Below are 20097 nucleotides of genomic sequence, written 5' to 3'. Positions count from 1 at the left end.
ATTTCTTGAAAATAATTTCTAATGGAACAACAATCTGATTTTTCATTGCTTTTAAGATTCTTGGATGCCAACCGTCAGGTCGTGGTGTTTTATTAACTTTGAGTGTCCTTATACACCTTTTCATTTTTTCTTTTGTGATATTTACCGTAGTGAGTAATTTTACCCTAGAATTTTCACAGGTTTCAGTTTGGAGTTTACTTTGAGGTGTTTCGTTTACGAATACTGAGTTGAAATAGTTGTTTGAAATATTACACATTCCTTCATTTGAATATTAAAGTTGACCATCAGCAGATAATAGTGGACCAATGTGATTCCTAACAACCTTTTTGTCTCCAATGTAACTATAAAATTATTTGGGATTCTCTTTGGGTCTATCAGCGATATTCATTTCGTATTGTCATTTTCGTTTTTTTTTTTATTATTGTCTTTTTTAAATCTCTGTATTAATACATAACTTTGATAGTCATTAGATGCATCCGAGCACTTGTATTTCTTATAAGCCTGTCTCTTTTTAGCAATACTTTTTTCAGTTTCTTTGTCAAGCCATTTTGGGCGAGCCTGATTTGGGGGACGTCTGTCCTTGAAAGGGATGTATGTATGAATCATCTTAGTAAGTGTAAATCATCTTAGTACAGTACTATACGGGGCAGAAACATGGAACCTAAGAGAGGAAGAGAGGAGTTTGAATGTGTTTGAGATGAGGTGCCCGAAAACTATGAAAGGGGGAGGTAAAAGCAATGGTTGGGTGAGGATCGAAGTGGGTGCAGTAGAGAACTTGGAAGTTTTAACTCAAGTTCTTGTGCGATCTTGTACTAGTTGTTGTTGTTGTTGTTGTCGTTCCCTAGACTGTCTGTCCGAGCAGTCCCGTCTCCCCAAGGAATGCCATAGCCGAAACTGGGTTTTCCCACAAATCCTTTTTAGAGCGTATGTTGTGTTGTTTGCGTGCATAATTGTGTATAATGCAGTCTTCCATTATGTGTTGTATGGTATGGGGTGAAGTGTTACATCCTGGGCAGCTGTTCACAACGCGGTCATCCAGCCTCTTCTGGTAGCTTAGAAGTGCTGGGTGGTGACCGCACCGCAGTCTGGCCAAGTGGACTCTGTCCTTTCGTGGGAGAGAGGATTCAGAAGGGTGGATATCAGGGGGTCTGGCATGCAGCAGTGTGTTGTCTTTCAGTGTGTTAATGGAGCGGTGAGTGATATGATTATGAATATGTTTCCGGAGGCTGGTATTTGGTGGTTGTGGAGGATCTTGTACTAGTTTCTAAACATGGTAGTATAATCAGACCATTTCATATAGATAGGTCTGCCCAAAATATAAAAATCAAAATTGGTTAAGTAAGAGGTTAGTTAGAGAGCAGGATAGATAAGATGGGGGAGAGGGAGGGAGGGGGTGTTTGGGGGTTTAGTGAAAGGAAAGAATGAAATGGAAGGAAGTAAGAGTTGTGATAGATGAGGGGCAGAACGCAGACTCACTTGTTCGGTCAGTTTATAATCTTTTTTTTTTTTCTGAAGAAGAATAGCGGCAGAATATGTAAGATGGGGGAGAGGGAGGGAAGGAGGAATTCGGGGTGTAGTGGAAGGATAGTGTGAAATGGAAGGATGTAAGAATTATGATTAATGTGGGGCACACCCACTTGCTCGGGTAATGTATATATATAAAATGTCTACCCTGAAAGAAGGGTTCGGAAAATATAATTAACATAAACATTATATCTATATAATTTGTGAAATACTATATAGATTATAATAAAACATAATTATTATTTATCTTATATATGCACATTTGCAAAATATATCATTAATTATATAATAAGTATATATCAGGAACAAGTGTTTATAAATTTGTGTAAAAATTAAATATATGAAGTGCATTTCTTTTATCTTTAGGGCTGACTATACTAGATTCTATTTATAAATTTACTTCCACATTTTCTCCGTCCCTCACCATATGACAAAGATCCAAGATATGTCGCGGCACTCCCTCGACAGAGATGTTGTTCCGCGAATTTATCTCCATTACGAACCCTCCTCACCCATACCTCCAAATGCCACCCATGGAGGTAGTCCTCTAGTATGACATGTGCACTAGGTCGGGCCAAGACGATGACTCGGTTCCACAGAGTGCTACCAGCCAATACTCAAGAAGGCCCTTCCTCAAGACAGGTGGGGCGGGGCCCCACCTGTCTTGAGGAAGGGCCTTCTTGAGTATTGGCTGGTAGCACTCTGTGGAACCGAGTCATCGTCTTGGCCCGACCTAGTGCACATGTCATACTAGAGGACTGCCTCCATGGGTGGCATTTGGACTTAATCGTGAGATGGTGTAGTTGTACCATTCCATTTCCGCTCGGCCGGTAAGCAACCCTCAATTAGGGCCAAAGGAGGTCAAAGGTGTAGGAAGGAGGTTCGAAGGGGTGCGAGGGCGTGTGCGAGTCAGTGTCTATATGGAACGAGAAGCAGCAAGAAGTGTAACCTTGACAGGATTAGAATGAGCAGAGGTACAGTAGTGGTTTTAGTTAAGGTAGAGTGAGAGAAGTTAAGTGCCTCGGGGGATTGAGGAGTGAAACAGAAGCAGCCGATCGAAGAACCAGAAATTAGGTAATGAGCTACGAGTCTGACATCAATCACCGATCAAAATAGATAAGTAGAACATTTTTAGAAGCTCTGCCATGGGATTCGAACCCTGACCCGTTCAAAGCGTCCTTAACATACACAACATAGATAAGTAGATTTATAAATAGAATCTAGTATAGTCAGCCCTAAACATAAAAAGCAATGCACTCCATATGTTTAATTTTTATACAAATTTATAAAAACTTGTTCCTAATATACCTTATTATATAATTGATATATTATATTTTGCAAATGTGTATACATAAAATAAATAATAGTTATATCTTATTGTAATTTATATAGTATTTCACGAGTTATATAGATATAATGTTTGTTAAATACTTCTTCGACCCCACAACTTGTAATGTCAGTCTTGAGCAGGTAGACGAAGAACGTCTACAATATTATTTTTCCAGGCCTCAAATAAAGTATGTCAAGTTGCACATATTTGGAACGTGTAACGGTCTGTCAAGAGTCCGTAATAATCTGGGGCCGTATACACATAACATATTAGTACTAAGAAATAGCTGTTAAGGGTAACAAATTTCTGTTAACGCTAACATTTAGCTGTTAAGCACTAACAGCGGATACAGAAAACTTGTTAGGGCCTTAAAAGTACTGTTAAGATAAAAGTGCTGAGGAGGACTATTAAGCTCTTAACAAGTTCCTGTTAGTAGAGAAGATGGCGGAGCAACAACAACTAAAAAGATGACTGCGAGTTTATCGACAGCGACGGGACATATTTAACGAGTACAATGACGACGAACTCATCAAACGCTTCAGAATGAACCGTGCTGGTATAATAAAAATGGCTGATTTAGTGAGGGACAAACTTCAATCCCGAACAGAACGGAATCGACCACTGAGTCCTGAGACGAAGGTGGCAATTACCCTATGATATTTAGCCACAGGTAAAATGCAGCAGTGACGAATTTGGGACCTCGCAAGCATCAATCAGCCGTGTCATTACTCAAACAATTGATGCACTATCAGATCCAGATATTGTAACTCAGTTTGTAAAATTCCTATTGACTCGCCAAGAAGTGCAAGTAAAACAAGCAGAGTTCATGGAAGACTGTAGGTTTCCCGGTGTTGTGGGTACCATAGATGGCACAAACATTAGAATTGGGGCTCCAAGTGTCGATGAACATTTATATGTAAACAGAAAACAATACCATAGCATCAACGTGCTTTGTCATGCCTCCCTCTTATCCTTGTGGTTTAAACTTGGCTTGAATCGCCCATTTATAATTATTTTTTCTCCATAATCACGTTGATCAAGAGGAGTGTTTCCTCTTGTGACCAGTTTGGCTTCCTTTTCTTTTTCTGTGTTTCTTCTGCCATGTCTATGTCCTCTGAAATAATTGTTGAGTCTTCTGTCGGAAGATTTGTCTGTGGCACGGCCGCCTGTACAATGCGCCTTCGTCCAAAAATATCTGTCGTTGGTTAATAAGTACTTCTAAAAACCCATACATACGATATCTATGTGCTATCATGATACTTTATTAATAAATTCTGAACAACTGCATTAATAACACTGTTTTATGTGTGCAATTTTTGATAATACGTCCATTTACATGTTCATAAGCTGCTAACTTCAGCGCTGTTTAGCGGTACTTGACAAACAACTGTTTGCTAGCTAACAGTTGTTAGTTAAGCATTGGTGTATAACTTTTAGTGGTTTTCTGTTAGCTAGCAGAGATTGTTAAGGCTAACAAAAAAGTTTTGTGTATACGGCCCCTGGAATGAAGATGAGTTACATCGGGATCTAGAAAGAGAAATAAAAGTCTGCAAATCTAGATTCCATACCGCTCCCACTCCCTTCCCCAACTATTCTTCTGTCACCCTTTATCGTTACCTACCCAGTACCTGCCCCCCCCCCCCACCTTCCCTGGACTTCCACCCACCGCTCCCTGGGCCATGGGGGGGAGGAATGTTGCCGTTTATATTCACGTCATTTTTTTTTTTTTTTTTTTTTGCTCACTTGACCGCTTTTAACGATGTTCATGACTGGCTTTAGTGCTATTAAAAAAGTAATGTAAACTTTATTATTTTCCTGTATACTGCACTATTATGTTCCTCAGCTTGAATTACTGACGCATTCCTTCTCACAAATAATGACAGATATTCTGCGTACACTGTAGAATATAGACTTGAAAGCCGGTGTTACTACGACTGGAACTTAATGTTCATTCAAGTCTACTTTGTTGAGAGCATAGTTGAGAAAGAACATGTGCATCGTATCTCCAGTAATCATTATATTTGAGCAGCTGCATCAGATCTGTCCTGCGTTCCTCCTCTGACCGCGGATTTATCATTATATATATATATATATATATATATATATATATATATATGTATATATATATATATATATATATATATATATATATATATATATATATATACGAGAGTGAGGAAACACATTTTAGTACCTAGTGTAAAGAAATTTGCATATTAAGGTTGTGAGTAAAGGAAACGAACGATGCGTACAGTCAGTGTGTGGCTGACAAATCTGACCTTGCCGCCTGGGACCTTTGTAAATCTGAATATCACACTACCAATTAACCCATTAAACTCCGATGACAAGATGTCTTGTCATTTGGTCAAATAAAACAAAAAATCATAAAACACCAAAATGTTTGATCAAACACCAGAAAAATATGACGTCAGTCCTCCTCGCTTCGCTCGCAGCGAAGCGAGGACTGACGTCATATTTTTCTGGTGTTTGATCAAACATTTTGGTGTTTTATGATTTTTTGTTTTATTTGACCAAATGACAAGACATCTTGTCATCGGAGTTGAATGGGTTAATTATGACAATATTTGTAGCGCTGTACGGTCCTGGTCGGTCTCCACGATCTAGCCGACGTGGTTAGTGTCCTATGAGTCCGTCGCGTCCCATCCGGTCCAGCCGACGTGGTTTAGTTCCTGCACCCGTCGCGTCCCATCTGATAATAGATGAAAATCAGACAGACAAATGATAATAAAACAAAGGCAAATAATATAAAATAAATTATAATCATTACAGCATCTTTCTTAGGTATTTATCTAAATGATTCTTTAAGCTTCGAACTGAACTACATTGCACTGCCTCTGCAGGAAGTTTATTCCATTCATTAACTACACGGTTGGCAAAGTTGTTTCTACCTACTTCCAAATTGAATCTATTTCCGGACAGTTTGAGACCATTGTTTCTTGTCTGATTCTCATTCAATGTGAAAATTTTGTCACTTGTGATGTTGTCAATTCCCTTTAAAATCAAGTCACCTCTGAGTCTACGCTTTTTTAGGGAAAACAGATTCATATGTTTTAGTCGATTTTCGTATGATTTATTTTTGATATTTGGAATCAGTTTTGTGGCTCGCCGTTGTACTTTTTCCAGTCTGTCAATGTCTTTAATGAGATTAGGTGACTATACGGAAACAGCATATTCCAAATGTGGACGAACTAACGATTTATATAGCTTGTTAATGAGTGATGGACTTTTGAAATCAAAAGATCGCGCAATCAGTCCTAGAATCTTATTTGCTTTCTCAGAGGCTGAACTACACTGCTTGGATGATTTGAGGTCGTTACTGATAATTACGCCGAGATTCTTTTCACTATCCACTTTAGTTAACGAATTTCCAAATAACTTGTAATAGCACTTACTGTTATTTTTACCTATGTGCATTACCTTGCATTTACTTGTGTTAGATTTCATTAGCCGCTTTTCAGACCATTGCTGTAATTTATCTAAATCTTCTTGAATATCTAATTGGTTTGAGTGATCATTTGCCACTCCGCACAGTTTTGTATCATCAGCAAATTTGGAAACAGTAGATTTTAGTCCATGGTCTACATCATTTATATATACTATGAATAGAAGTGGCCCAAGAACGGAACCCTGAGGAACTCCACTTGTAAAAAAATTTCATCTAGAAGTTTTTCCATTTAAAACAACTCTCTGTTTTCGACCATTCAACCAATTACTAGAACAACCTAATAGGCTACCACTTATTCCGTGTAAAGCTTATTTAGTAAGTAATCTTTCGGGTGGGACGGTATCAAAATTTTTTGCAAAGTCTAGATATATTAAATCTATATTGTTTCTTTTGTCATAATTGGAGATAACTGTGTTGTAGAATTCGAGTAAGTTAGTCACGCAAGAACGTTTCCGTCTGAAACCATGCTGGCTATCATTTATCAAACGGTTACTTTCTAAATGATGTTCGATAGCATCTCTGATGATAGTTTCCATTATTTTTCCTACGATTGAAGTCAAACTTATAGGCCTGTAGTTATTTGGTTTCTTTTTGTCACCTTTTTTGAATATGGGAGTAACGTTAGCTAGCTTCCATTCTCTTGGGACATCTCCGGATATGATGGATTTCTTGAAAATAATTTCTAATGGAACAACAATCTCATTTTTCATTTCCTTTAAGATTCTTGGATGCCAACCGTCAGGCCCTGGTGTTTTATTAATTTTGAGTTTCTCTATACACCTTTTAATTTTTTTCTTTTGTTATATTTACCGTAGTAATTTTACCCTAGACTTTTCACAGGTTTCAGTTTGGAATTCACTTTGAGGTGTTTCGTTTACGAATACCGAGCTAAAATAATTGTTTAAGATATTACACATTCCTTCATTTGAATATTCAAGTTGACCGTCAGCAGATAATAGTGGACCAATGTGATTCCTAACAACCTTTTTATCTCTAATGTAACTATAGAATTCTTTGGGATTCTCTTTGGATTTATCAGCGATGTTCATTTCGTATTGTTGTTGTTGTTTTTTTCTTATTGTCTTTTTTAAATCTCTCTGTATTGATACGTAACTTTCATAGTCATTAGATGCACCCGAGCACTTATATTTCTTATAAGCCTGTCTCTTTTTATCAATACTTTTTTCAGTTTCTTTGTCGAGCCACTTTGGGCGAGACTGATTTGGGGGACGTCTGTCCTAGGAATGTAAGTTTGAATCATCTTAGTGAGCATATTTTGAAATATTTTCCACATCTGATCTACAGGTCTTTCGTTTAATTTTGCCTCCCAATCTGTAAGCTGAAGCTCCTGACGTAGTCCTGTGAACTGAGCTTTACTGAAATCGAGTATTTTAGAAACACAAGTATCTATTCTAAAATTGTTTAGGAGTTTGAATCTGATTAAGTTGTGATCGCTATTTGCAACAGAATCACCGACTTCTACATCAGTTACCATGCTTTCGCGGCTCGTGGTCAAAAGATCGAGTAGGTTTCCATATCTTGTGGGCTCTTTTACATGCTGAATGAAGAAATTGTCCACAAGAAAATCAATCTAGCGACTACCTATATGGCCATGTTCAAGGGTCATCCAATCAATGTCAGTAAAATTGAAATCACCCATTATCAATAAATCCCGGTTGCAGAAACTAGACAGTTCTTGAAATAACAGTTTGTCGTCTGCTAATGATAATGTCTTTGGCCTATATATTACACCTATATTCATTTTTTGTCCATTTGTTTGGGTTAACTCAACCCACAAACTATCATATGCATCCTGTTTCACTTTCTCTAAAACACAAGCATGAACATTGTTTTTAACGTACAACAGAACACCCCCACCTTTCTTGTGGTTTCTATCCTGATGAAAGTGTTTAAATCCCGCAATATTAAATTCAGCTTCGAACTCTGTACCATTTAACCATGTCTCAGTTATTACTATCATATCGAGATTTTCGCTTTTGACATACGCCTGTATTTCTTGAAATTTGTTCCTAATACTACGAGCAATAAAGTACATGGCTTTAAGAAACTCGTGATTATTTCTTTTTGACACATTTTGAGTTTCAATATCATGTATACACCCACACACGCGAGTGTTACACGCTAACTGCACTCCCCGATAACAACACTCAAAAACTAATAGCCAGTCCCTAAATCGGCTAGCTTCGCTGGGACTAAATGAAAAATACATTCACAGATCTGTTCTGTAACCCAATTTTAATATTTATATTTTGGGCAGACCTATCTACATGAAATAGTCTGATTATACTACAATGTTTAGAAACAAGTACTAGATCCTGAGTTAGAACTTCCAAGTTCTCTACTGCACACACTTCCTCACCCAACCATTGTTTTACCTCCCTATCATACTTTTCGGGCACATCTCTTAACACATTCAAACTCCTCTCTTATGTTCCATGTTTCTTCCCCGTACAGTACTGTCGGCACAATCGCTCCTTCATACAATTCTCTAAGCATCCACTCCCAAATGTCTATTTCTCGTTACATCATTTGCTAGATAATGCAATATCACCGAATGTGTCACCCTTGCTCTAGTGTAGAAATTTATTATCTGTAGTATAAGCCAGTCGTCTTTACCAGTGAGCACCATTTGCTAAATAATTCAAAATCACCGAATACCATTATAACCTGCTGCTCATTAATTCATTCACTCCCATTGCCAAGTCACCACATCCAGACATATAAGTGGCTGAGGCCCGCCCCTGTTAGATTTTTTTTTTATTAATTTATTTTTATTTTAATTTTAAGGCTATCAACCCATAATCATAATGGGGTCATTAAGCCTGGTACCTGCGATCCTTTTTAATCTACCATTACAATTTCCACAATAACCCTGTTGTGCACAAATAAAATAATTTGTCAGTAAGTAAACGGTCATTGTTCAATAGTTTTGTAGTATTTAACTGAATTTTGCTGTGTCTGCAATGACGTATAAGCGCTTGGCGCTGTGTTTGGTATTGGGTGCAGTGTATGAGTATGTGCCTTATGGATAGTATAGTGTTGCATTGGGGAGGGAATACGCCATTTATATATTTGTCTGAGTCCATGACTAGTTCCACCCTTCACACTCTTATGCAATTCTAAATGCAACCCTCTCTCTCAAGTAACGCCTATCATACTTCTCAGGCACCTCATCTCAACCACATTCGAACTCCTCTCCTCTGCCCCATACAGTTCTGTTGGCACAATCACTCCTTTGGTATATGCATGTATTACACCTTGACTTGGGTGGGATTGGGCATATGCCTTTTGACTTTGCTACATCCCTTAAAGTGAGGAAAAAGCCATCGATATATAGATAGTTAACAATATGTTCTTGACCGGGATTACTTGAACTTGGCCCGTAAGCGATGTACATTAATTTGTACTGTTTTTTGACTCGTCATGAATTGTCTCTGCATACAATCATTATGTCCTGTTTTCTTGTCTTTGCACTTCTGTTAGCCTGAGCATAAACCAAGACAGAGCACTGTGCAAATGAAGACATCCTGATGCTGAACTGAAGTACAATTTTAACTTCAATCTCACTTGAAATACTTCCAGATGAACTACCTCAGGATTTGTAGTGAGAGGCTAAAACTGTGCTTCAATTCAGCGAAATACTTCCAGATGAACTACCTCAGCATTTGTAGTGAGGCTAAAACTGTGCTTCAATTCAGCAACAGGAAGTCTGTCTTTGCTCTGTGTTGCATTGGCTGTGTTGTCTGTGTTTCAGTTACACAGAAGTCTGGTCCATATTCACACCAGTCCCAGCCTCTTGCACAGTAGGTTGTAAGAAGAAAACTCATGAAAATTAAATAATTCCTCTCGTTCTTATTAAAAAAATGTGTTTTATTAACAGTTTACTTACATTAAACCTTAAAACAGGTATGACCTAGGTAGAACATCTTTCTTCATAGAAAACTCCATTTGGTGAAGAAAAGAAAACAATAATGGTAACAATAATCTCAATAAAAATCAATACAGATCACCAAATGGCAAGCTTTGTGTAATCTCTTTTCGATGATAAGACATCAATTTGTATCCACTATGTATACACATACGCACATGGACAAGCTCGCACGTGCACGCACGTAAGGATACACGCACACAGACACACACACACATACATGTGGACTACCATCCATCCTTCTATTATGTACAAAATCGCAATTATGTCTTCTGACATCGTCTTTCAAGTAACGAGGAACAGTAAGGTCAGGGAGGAGCAAGAGAAACTAATTTTGAGGAAAATAGAGCTAATAAAAATTGGCTGAGAGACAGGAGACAAAAAGGAAACAGCAGAGATGAAGACAAAGATACAGAGGAGAACAGACGAGCTTTTCTACCCGAGCCGTCCCTGTAAGTCTTCAAGGCTACTTTCTGCCATATCGTGGAAAGCTGAAAGGAAGGGAGACGTGACTTGTGGAGAATGACCGCGATTGGATATTTCATTTCCTCCACATTTGTAAGTTGAACGAAAAGGTTGGGGAACGAGTGTGGAATGAAGCGATTAATCTGGATGTTGATGTTTAAAGCGAAGAGAGAGTAGGAGAGAGAAAAACACGAAGCGGTTCCTCGCAACCCAAAAAGGAGCGGCTTGGAACCCCCCTCCAAGAGAAACGCAATAGGGCTAAAGAAAAAGGAAGCCAAGCACGTTTTGAAACAAGACATAAAGAAACGCTTCATTTGCTGTCTGGATTGGCCCCCATCTGAGTTGGGTCCTGAGACGGGTAGTGGATGACTGCCTGCGAGAGTGGCGGAGGGGGTCCCACGCCGGGGATTGGGGGCGGCTGGGGGAAGTAGTTCGGGGGGCGTAGGCCGGGCGGGGGCCGAAGTGGAGCTCGCAGGTGAGGCGGGAAAAAGGGTGGAGGAGGAAGTGGGGGCAAGTGTCCCGGGGGAGCTGGCGGAGGCATTCCGGGAGGTGGCCGGGGAGTCGTGAGCGGAGGTGGGGGTGCGGTTCCCGGGGGTGGTGGTCTTGGAGGTACGATGCCTCCGGCGGCTGCTGCCGCCGCCGCTGCAGCTGCCACAGCTGCTGCAGTGGGAGGGAGTGCCTGTTGCTGCTGCTGCTGCTGTTGTTGCTGTTGTTGCTGCTGCTGCGGAGCCTGACCAGGAGGTAATGGGATACTGGAGGGTTTTGACGACAGGTTGAAGTAATTGTTCTGCAGCTCTTCGGGTGGTGGGGGGAGTGACGGCAACCCTGGCACGGGCTCCAGCGGACGAGCCGTGTCAATAATCTCATTGCCTCCCTCGCCGGGAGCCCCGAGCCTGGCCTGCGACTTACCCCATTTGATGTTGAGCCGCCTTCCCTGAATGATCAATTTGTTGAACGTGCGTTCAGCGGCCAGCTCTGCAGAACTGCGGGTGGTGAACTGCACGAAGGCGTACTGCTGCTTACTCACGACATTAATGCTCCGGATCTCGCCATATTGGTAGAAGTGATCCCGTAGCTCCTTGTCGGCAATGCGTTCGCCCAAGTTACCTACGTATAGTGTCGTGATTGACTTGTCCTCTGGCGGTTCTAACCTTGGCATGGCTGCTGCCCGTTTGAGCAGTTTGTCGGCGACAGGGTCATTGACGCCGTAATAGCGGTCCTTGATGTTCTGGTCTGCCAGTGGGTCGTCAGGATCCGTGGGCTTCTCGTGTCTGTACGGACACTCTTCGCCTCGCTTGCACTCCCCCTTCACCCAAAACGAGCAGATGTGAGGACGGTTGCGCTTGTAGTATGGTGTTGTGCGGGCCAGGCGGAGGAGCATTTCGCTGTGTGACTTGGTCTTCCCCAGTGCACCGGCCGCCGTGGCACCGTCGGAAGTGGCCGCCATTTGCCGCTCCATATTTTGGATATAAAACTCCTTGTTGACATCACTTTTTGGCATGTCGTCTTGAAGATTTAGTGCGGCATCTCGAACCTGGAAAAAAAAAGACGAATGAAAATTTGCCATTGTCCCTAGCAAGCTCAAAATCAACGAGATGCTGACAGGACCTACTGTCAATAATTTCAGCATTCTTGACCATGGTCTTCTAGTGGTAGGGCAGTGGAATGAAAATAGAATTGCTGTACAAATGTGTGAGAGAAAAATCAATCAATCTGTCAATTAATTATTGTATGAAGTTCAACTGGATGAAAAAAGAAAGGGGGATAATAATAATAAGATAAAATATATAAATATGGTAAATAAAAAGAAGAGGAAGAAGAAGAATAAGAAAAAGAAGAAGAGAAGGAAAATGTAGTTGGCAACAATCCTCAGAACCTCCCACAGACGACGCCTCTGGGAAGAAACTTTGGAGAACCGCTGCCTGTGTTGTATCGGTGTGGGGCTCTGTCTGTCACCGTCTCAAAGGTGTAGAGAGAGGAGAGCATTAGCTAGTCGCCAACTCTCCAAGTGAATGTGATGAGAGAGAGAGAGAGAGAAAGTTAATAAAAATAACCTGAGTAGTTCTTTGACTCCGTCACTCACCTGTGTTGGCAAACCGTACTCCAAGTCGAGGAGACATGTCTGGCAGACGTTCTTCATTTTAGCACAGGTCTGGCACACTTCAGTCTTCTTGAAGCGCATACGGGCCCCAGGGCACCAACGAAAGACGGTGAAAGGTCGCGTGCAAATCTTGCACTCTTTGCCGAACTTCTCACGCATCATGCGAACGTACGGATTGTCGCCCAGACACGTCTGGCACAGAATTGGGAAGTCCTGTAAAACGGAGAAAGAAAAAACGCTGAGAAACTGGTGCGTTCGCATATCAAAAATCAATCTTTCGACGTGGTATCCCAAACTGACCCTCTTCCACCCGTTCGTGAACTTTTTCGACCACGGTTATTTCAGCATCAGTAAAACTGCACAATCTCTTCCAGTTATGACAATCACTTTAACCCAGCTTCTCTTCTTTGTGATAACATAAGAATGAAGGAGACAGCAAGAGACCATGAGGCCTACACTAGGCAGTTCCATGTCCATTACCACCTGTCATCCCTATCCACCAAATTGTCTGTTTCTTAAAACAACTGATAGTTCCAATGCTCACGACATGGTTACAATGTCTATTTCATTTGTTGACCACCCTATTAGTACACCAATCCTTTCCTATTTCCTTCTTAACCCATTAAACTCCGATGACAAGATGTCTTGTCATTTGGTCAAATAAAACAAAAAATTATAAAACACCAAAATGTTTTATCCAACACCAGAAAAATATGACGTCAGTCCTCCTCGCTTCGCTCGCTTGCGAGGACGACTGACGTCATATTTTTCTGGTGTTGGATCAAACATTTTGGTGTTTTATAATTTTTTGTTTTATTTGACCAAATGACAAGACATCTTCTCATCGGAGTTTAATGGGTTAAATCTAAATTTGTCCAATTTAAATCTATTACTGTGAGTCCTACAAGCTCACTGAGACTTGTTTGTACCTGACAAGAGATTTACAACCTTAAACCTAGGAAAGACAATTCTAGACTTAGGATTAAGGGTGCGACACAGACAAAGGATTACAAAGGGGGAGCATGCTGACAGGAGACCTTTTGGTCCATAACTACGGTGGATGTGGAAAGAAATATATATACGATAATGATGACTAAATAAATATTATATTAAAATAAAATAAATGCATATGTATAGTTAAATAATAAACAAGCAGGTTAATAGTAAATAATAATAAACGGATATAAAAATGATAATAAATGAAAATAAAGCAAATAATAATAAACAAGCAGACAAATAATAACATAGAGGACACATGGGTCAAGATTTGTGACTTATAATTAGCTGTTGGATCTCTAGCACCATGACTAGGGTTTGAAGATAATGCCCGACATTGGGCACCTCAGCGAGGTGCTCTGATAACGTGATTTGAACCCGGACCGCCGTAATACTGGCCAGGAATTCTAACCATTGCGCCATCGAGTGTGTGGTAAATCATGACATGAGCATCACCCCAAACAGAGCCCTTGGAGTGCACAGATGGTGGAGGTGGACGAAGAGGAATGCTTTCTTCTTTCGCCTTGTGTGAAAAGATGAGGAGACGGGTGGTAACACAAGTTAACAGTTCCAACTCTTCAGGGCTGCACCTCCAAACATAGGTGTGGACGCTGACGGGTTATGAAAATAGTCCACAACGACAGCACCCTCGAGTACATTTTCCAAGACCGCCATTAATTGATGTTCGATTACAACAGTACCACATACCTATCCTTGGTCTCTGACAAAAAAATTCTACGAGCCTTGCTATCCTAAAATACACTACCTGGGATCGTTGGTTACGACAGTCAACACCTAATCTCACATAACATGGGGTGGCATCTTGGTATTAATCTAGATCACACAAACATATTTTTCATTTCTTTTGTTTTTACATTTCAAATATCTATTTTTTTTTCTTCTATGGAATGATTATGTTAGGTTTGGATATATTGCATTACGAGCAATTACACAATGTAAATTTCATGTTAAATAGCCATGTTTGTGCAATTCTAGAATTTTATCAACATCTTTCCAAGTCAACAACTTCTGTCAAACTGGGCCACAATAATGAATCCCTCTTCTTTACTAGATGAAGTGAGGTATAATACCTCTACCGCAAGGCAGTTAGCTCAGATCAAAGTAACAATGGGTCTTCAATTACTCTCAAGTGTCCAAGATACACACTACATAAATGGACTAAGGAGTTCATGAGGGTCACAGCTATACCACAAATCAGGTTACCATCAAGAACCTAGAATAGGACCAAATTACGTAATACTGCTGCTTTAACACATCTGCTACTGCTACAGGTTTCGTCTTCAATCAATGGCAATGATGTATATAATCACATGTGGGGCTGGGGGCAATACTGAGACTCCAATTGATATACCATGTTCCATCAAATTTACTTGTAAATACTGACACTTAACTGCCTTTAAGCATACACACTATGGACTGTGAGTTTATATGAACTTTATCCTACAAGGTCCCGACCCTTGGATCTAGAAGAGCTATGTTATTAATAAATTCAAGTTCATTATCAATCTGGTAAAATCGACCTTTACAATCATGAACTTGAAATACCTCAGCACAATCACCTTGACTGTTATCAATATCCTGATTCTAATGACACATCCTCTAGACGTTAGGCAATGGTTGTAAATGTATAAGGCATATAACTAATTCAGCAAGAGTATATTCAATACACTTTATGTGGCCCTTCCTCAATACGGCAGACACCAAACTGCATGGTTATGGTGCCACCAATATTGGTCGACATGCATTAATTTCTACGTTCTACCAGTAGCCACAGAGAAGATAATTACTTCATATTTACAACCATATCCCACACAACTCTTATACTTACAGCATCTTCCCAATTTTGTCGATTGTATGTGTTAGTAGATTTGGACATAGCCATGTTTACTTAGTTAGTCTAACCGCTCGTCATTTGTTTAATCAAACGTTGCGCTTCCCGAAAATACTCAGGCTTGTGTACATTGTATATCAGGTTGCATATTTTAATATATATATTTAAATTGCACCTATCTTTAACATGTAGTTAAATTTCAATAAATTGATGTTTATCTATGGCACAGGTGTTAAGCCTGAATCGTGGTTTATATGTCGATTGAAAAGGTTGCACTATGACGTCACTGACGCTCGACCAACCAAAACGCAGGATTTTCTTTGTGTACGCCATGAATGCTATTATGGCCGCCAAAACGAAGTCGGCCTAGCGCGTGCATCTACTATACCTTCAAAATCGTACGCATTATATTTCAATCGGGATATTTATTCTTTAGAAATAATCCTGAAGATTTAGTGTTTACGCCTGGATGACAGCTACATCGATCACCGGACACGGGGAAGTGTGAAAAGACGTCGAAGGGAGTGAGTCCTTGAAGAAAACGAATCAGCAATGAGAAGCTTTTAGCCCTTGCCAGTTATGTGAAGCAGTGACAAAGGTAGAAAGCATGCCACTGATTGTTTACAACTTAGTTTTTGTCACTGTCACTAGTAATCGTAAGGTATATTCTTAGAACTCCATTTGACAGAGTTACCTGCCCTTGCCAAATTAGAAGGCCCCTCTGACGCTTGTGTGATTTATTGGGTAAGCAGGCTTGATTTTGGTAAATGCTCAACGTTAATGTTAGTGATAAATACTCACGTAGGCATAGTTTTTCTCACATTTTCCCTATGTCAAAGTGATGGTAAACCCCAAGTTGAGTTTCTTAAGTCTTGGTAGAACTTCATAGGAATCTTATTACCTGAAGAACTTAGGTCTTAAGTGTTGACACTGGGAACCATAGAATTATTGCAAAGTAGAATACATTTCTGATATTAATCAGGCTAACATGTCCAGGTTGTATTGTGTACTTAATGAGCTGGCTAATGTTGTTTATTGTGTTTTAGTGGTTTTGATAGTAATTGGTAGTGTGTACCAACCATGAGAATATGCAGGGCATAGTGTCTGTCATTGTGCAGTAATATATTAGTAACTTATGATTAACAAGTATTTGTTTTAAGTTGCCTGTAATGACTAATTTGCTCTGTGTAGTATTCCTATATGGGCAGGTTATTTCTCTAAATTATCCTGAGTCTACAGTCTCATCACCATCTTTTATTTTATTTATTTTTTTAGCTATGATGGGAGGTTCGCACATTTATGCATCTACTTTAGGTCATTTTAAACTTAATATAGTTAAAATTAAACAGCCTGGAAAACATTGTTAGTATTGATATATTACTTGCCTTTCCTGAGAACATAATATCTTGGGTACTAGAAATTACTGCAGAACATCAAGTTATTAAATTTTGGTGTTTTTATATGCCATGCATCTCTGTGTTGTATTTTGACTTATTCTTTCTAATGTTCTGGAAAGTGTGATCTTCCTCTTTGTTCCATTCATTGACTTTGTCCTTTGCATCAAATTCCTTGTACTTATAATGAGATTTGTGTTCAGAATTTTGAGAATGAGAATTCCATTTTGCTTGTTAGATTTTATTTTTCTCTCTACCTCCACTCTTTAGTACTTCAATACTAAATGATAGAATGTTCAGGAGAATTATATAACTAGGCACAAGAAGCTAAGATTTAACAAGAGTGTAGTTCATGCTGGGTTTTTTTATATACAAATTTATTTATATTTATTGATTTTTGTTATTTGTTTTTTCATCTATATTAATTTTCCTATAATTGCAGGTTTGCTTCTTAGGCCGTTCATCTTGATGGCTGCATTAATTTAGGTTATGTTAAGCATGAAGAGAGTAGAGGGGAGTGGAGTATGTAGGAGATGGAATGGGTGGGAGTGGTTTCTTTGTCTTTTGGCTACCTCCCATGTAAGTGGGATTAAAGCCTTTGGTATATGTATGTATGTTAAGTTTGGCTAGGCTAGAAGAAGCAAACTCAGAAATTTGTATTTCCAAAAAAAAAAAAATTATGTTTTGGTGTTATAACACTGACCTGGGCAGGAGACGGATGACCCATCATCCATGAGGAGCTAAGAAGAGAGGGAGGGAGGGGGTGGATGGGAGTGGGAGTCAATGCGTGCTTGCCTTTTGACTTGGCTACCTCCCTTACCCATTAAACTCCGATGACAAGATTCTTGTAATTTGGCCAAATAAAACAAAAAATCATAAAACACCAAAATGTTTGATCAAACACCAGAAGAATATGACGTCAGTCCTCGCTTCTAAGGTTCACGTTTTTTGCGAGTTATGAACAGGTGTTGTGTGCGTGGGGCACAAATGCATATCATTCCATTTGACAGCTGTGTGGACAAATGCCGATTGAACACTAAATGGATATCATGAGAACTTTGGGTCTTGGGAAATGCCTTTACTTTTTTAGGAATGTCCCCTTTGGGGCTACAGGTGGCAGGACTCCTAATCCCATCCCCTGTCATCCAGGAGGTGCCAAGATAAGAGGGGAGTGGAATATGTAGGGAATGGAATGGGTAGGAGTGGTTTCTATGCCTTTTTCTTTTTTGGCTACCCCCCATGTAAGGGGGGGGAAATCTGTTGGTGGATGTATGTATGTATGTGTAGGGTCTTGGGCAGAAGGGATGGGTGTTCCTTTTGTATTGGTTCCTCCATTCACAACTATCTTTGAATCTCTTGGTGCTAAGAAGAAGTTCCTTGTGTCTGCATGGTATGAACACAAGAATGAAGGAGACTGCAAGAGACCATAAGGCCTACACTAGGCAGTTTCCAATGCATAACCACCTGTCATCCCCATCCATAAAGTTATCCAACTTTCTCTTAAATTTGTGTATGGTTTTTGCACACACTACTGTTTTGTCCAGCTTGTTCCAAGTGTCCACCACTCTATGTGGAAAACTGTTCTTCTTCAGATCTCTTCTATAACTATCTTTTGAGTTTCTTTCCATGTCCTCTTGTGTTTCTCTTGTCCCAATTTAACAAGTCCTTTTTATCAAGTATTTCTGTGCCCTTCATGATTCTATAGGTGGTCAGTAGGTCACCTCTCTCTTCTTTGCTCCAAAGCTGGTAACTCCAATTTAGCCAGTCTCTTCATATAACAAGTTTGAAAGTGCTGGGGCCATTTTTGTGGTTGCTCTCTGGATTCTTTCAATTTTCTTTATATTCTTTTTGGTACTGGGTGACCACAATGTTGCCAAACATTGTAGTCTAGGCCTTAACAGTGTGACTAATATTTTTTTAATCATTTCTTGATCCAAATAGGTAAATGCCACTTTTATTGATCTTTGCAAGTTATAGGATTCTCCAACAATTGTGTTTATTTGTACATCAGAGGACAAGTCGTTTGAGATAATTACTCCCAGATCTTTTTTAGATGTGTGTGTGTGTGTGTGTTTATATATTTATTTCTATTATTCCTAACTTTAGATTTGTCTTGGTGTGAATGTTTGATTTTGGTCTTGGGTCACATGGAGAACTTGTGATTGATGGCTGTTATCTTTCAGGATGAGAGTTTTGTAGTTTGTCCAGGGTCCGATAAATGAACAGTAATGTGACACACACTACATAAACCCTATTCCCATGTCCATTGGGACAGTAATGGCTTATAGTTATGTGAAGTGTGTGTGTGTGTGGTCCTCACAAAACATTCGAAAAAGACCTCAGCATTGTATGACTAAAGCTAAAAGAGAGAGAGAGAGTGGAAGATGTAAGTTATGAAGTTATCAAAGAAGGAAAGATGCTTAGGCCATTACCCGTGATCACCATCCCAAGATCATATCACGTAATAATAACACGGATAATAGTATATAGTGCATCAGCGGCCATTTTGCCTCTTGCCCTTTTTGAGGAGAATTGGTGAAAATAACAACAACCAGGAAGAAAACGTAACAAAACTAGAGCAGCCACAAAGAACAATAGTTAATTGTGTTGTAAGTGGGCACGGATTCTCGTATACGGAGAGATTCAAATGACTGGGAATCTGATCATTGGAAGATGGGGTGGGTTTGTGGTTGTTCAGATCCTTCCAAGGAAATTAATTTGCATGAAATATGGTCACACTAAATGCAAAGTCCGTCAAACAGAGCATACAGAGTAGAAAAGCCAAGGAGAGAGGGGGGAATGATACCATGATCGTTGGTAATGATTTTGAAAGGGGAAAAAATGAGTATATATATTTATATACATGTCACAATCTAGCACAGGTTTGCATCCTTGGCTGTACCATGTTTCTATTTCTGCATGTTGGCCTCCTTGAGTTTCTCATTGTTGATGGCTTAGAATTAAAGTGTATTGTGATTGATAAAAATGTGTATCTGTTCACTGGGACCCATTCAGTATAT

General features: G+C 39.6%; 2 protein-coding genes across 2 annotated transcripts in view; one reads left to right on the top strand and one right to left on the bottom strand.

The window, feature by feature from the left end:
* Window positions 1-10173: 10173 nt before the first annotated feature.
* LOC143031699 (pre-mRNA-splicing factor RBM22) lies at window positions 10174-15793 on the bottom strand. The gene is made up of 3 exons (XM_076195869.1): window positions 15681-15793; window positions 12818-13048; window positions 10174-12268 (listed from the first exon to the last, which is right to left on the bottom strand). The coding sequence occupies exons 1-3, from the start codon at window positions 15732-15734 to the stop codon at window positions 11045-11047; spliced, it is 1509 nt and encodes a 502-aa protein (XP_076051984.1). The 5' UTR covers window positions 15735-15793; the 3' UTR covers window positions 10174-11044.
* Window positions 15794-16001: 208 nt separating this feature from the next.
* The window catches only part of woc (zinc finger protein without children), a 118377-nt gene continuing 114281 nt past the window's right edge, over window positions 16002-20097 (top strand). Inside the window, exon 1 of the mRNA XM_076195871.1 lies at window positions 16002-16281. The gene's annotated coding sequence lies outside the window, so the exon portion shown is untranslated. The remainder of the gene's footprint in view (window positions 16282-20097) is intronic.

The sequence above is a fragment of the Oratosquilla oratoria genome, chromosome 12 (genome assembly GCF_046742065.1).
Source record: "Oratosquilla oratoria isolate Oo_2021 chromosome 12, ASM4674206v1, whole genome shotgun sequence".
NCBI classification, from domain to species: domain Eukaryota; kingdom Metazoa; phylum Arthropoda; class Malacostraca; order Stomatopoda; family Squillidae; genus Oratosquilla; species Oratosquilla oratoria.
Note: the sequence above shows the minus strand (reverse complement) of the source record. Positions and strands in the feature narration are given on the sequence as shown.